This window comes from Pundamilia nyererei, unplaced genomic scaffold (genome assembly GCF_000239375.1).
Source record: "Pundamilia nyererei isolate P.nyererei 1_Seehausen unplaced genomic scaffold, PunNye1.0 scaffold00449, whole genome shotgun sequence".
In the NCBI taxonomy this organism is placed as follows: Eukaryota; Metazoa; Chordata; class Actinopteri; order Cichliformes; family Cichlidae; genus Pundamilia; species Pundamilia nyererei.
This window is the reverse complement of record NW_005187850.1, coordinates 33,529-35,245: the sequence shown is the minus strand read 5'-3', so window position 1 is coordinate 35,245 and position 1,717 is coordinate 33,529. Positions and strand designations below refer to the sequence as shown.

Genomic DNA, 1,717 nt, shown 5'->3' with positions numbered 1-1,717 from the left:
AAGAACACAATTAAATAATAAAATACTTTGGTATATAAAATCTATCAGAACAAAGTTGAAGCTCTAATTTTCAAGAGGAAGAGATAAAGACAAACCTCTGACCACACGGACTAATGTGCTCTTTGAATTGAATCATTAGTAATTACACCAACAGGTGTCTTCCAACATCACAGATGTCCCTGAAAAACAGGATAACTGCCACTTCGACTGTTCACTCACTGATATTTTTATTTGTTACAGACCAAAGCAAAGCTAACAGCTTGATTACGCTGTGAAGGATTTATCAGCGTCTAACGACACTAATTAAAGTGAAACGCTCTGTGAGCCAAAACCTTTTAATTAGCCAAATGTCATGAAAATCAGCTCAAGGATTTCATTGGCCGGAGGAACACGAGTGAGTATTAACACAAAGACTTTGTTACAAAGTAACTGAGTAGTTGGTTGAAGTGTGTAGCCATGTTTTCCGTCTTCATACCGTAGCATCCGCCGAACATTTCGCAATGTAGTGTTTGCTACGTTCATCGCCGTGTTAGCATTCCGACATTTATACTGAGAGGAATTCAAACTGCTCAGAAAGTTTTGGAAACATTCAAACTGTAAACTGATGATGGCTGTAAAACCGGACGCCAAACAGACTCACACTGAAATCACTGAAACTAAGATGTTAAACTTTTAAAAGGCAAATTCAAAGAATTTATTTGAACACAAACTAAAAGTGAAATGATTTCCACCAGTGAGGAACGCGACCCCACGTCAGTCAAACTTTACCTCTTCATACTCAGCAGTGTAGGCGATACCCGAGAAGACGGACACTCCCACGGCCAGGTAGAGCAGCAGGATGCCCACCTCACGGTAGCTGTGCTGCAGATAAAACATGGAGGGGTTGAGATGTGTTTGTGCACAAAGCCTCATCTGTCACGATCCAATAACTGAGGTTCAATTTGTGACAGCGTCACAGCCAAACACCCACCGCCACTCCCGCCCAGCGGGAGAAAACACTCATCTGTGTTTTTTCTTGATGTGAACTTTGTGTCTGCAGCTCGCCTGACAAAATGTTTGTCTCTGTAAATGTGACTCTACTTCTAAAGTTTTGCACTTCCTCATAAAAACTCATAAAAGAAGGTTTTCTAAGAAGACTAGAAGAGAACGTGTGGAAATACTGATTTCGAAAACTACAAATGTTTGTATTCGACTGCCGCACTCCTCCACCAAGCTGAAAGTCCTCCGTATAATGGATGAGTTCAGTTCCTGGTTTCAGGACATCTAGATGTGAAATCACTTTGAAATAAGAAAATCTCAAGAATGTCAACAGATTATTACAGTTTGATTTTATTGTATTTATGACATTTTGACGTGATGTGTCCCGTCTCCTGTAACGTTTTTAGGGAACTCTGCCCATAACTTTTTATAATCCTGCCAACAATCACATGAACTTCTTACTGAAAGCAATGAGCAACACAATCTGACAACACAGCAGAATTTAACACAGTTTAAAGTAGGGGTGGGGAACGTCCGGCCTCCGGGCCGCGTGCGAGACCGTTTCAATCGGACCGCAAAGCAATAACATGCATATATTTTATATATGTAACTTATAGCATGAATAAAAAAATATGGAAAAAAAAACACTGACAGTCATTAGTTTTCTGAGATAAAACAGACGGCTATCTACGTCCAAGTCAAAATCCTGCTCCTCACATACAAGGTCTTAAATAATCAG

The 1,717-nt window shown here is 40.1% G+C and overlaps 1 protein-coding gene across 1 annotated transcript in view; it reads right to left on the bottom strand.

Annotated features, from left to right (window-relative positions):
• Positions 1–753: 753 nt before the first annotated feature.
• LOC102200552 (potassium voltage-gated channel subfamily S member 2) overlaps positions 754–1,717 on the bottom strand; it is a 10,879-nt gene continuing 9,915 nt past the window's right edge. The window contains exon 8 of the mRNA XM_005753674.1: positions 754–861. Within this exon, the coding sequence (XP_005753731.1) occupies positions 754–861 (108 nt within the window). The remainder of the gene's footprint in view (positions 862–1,717) is intronic.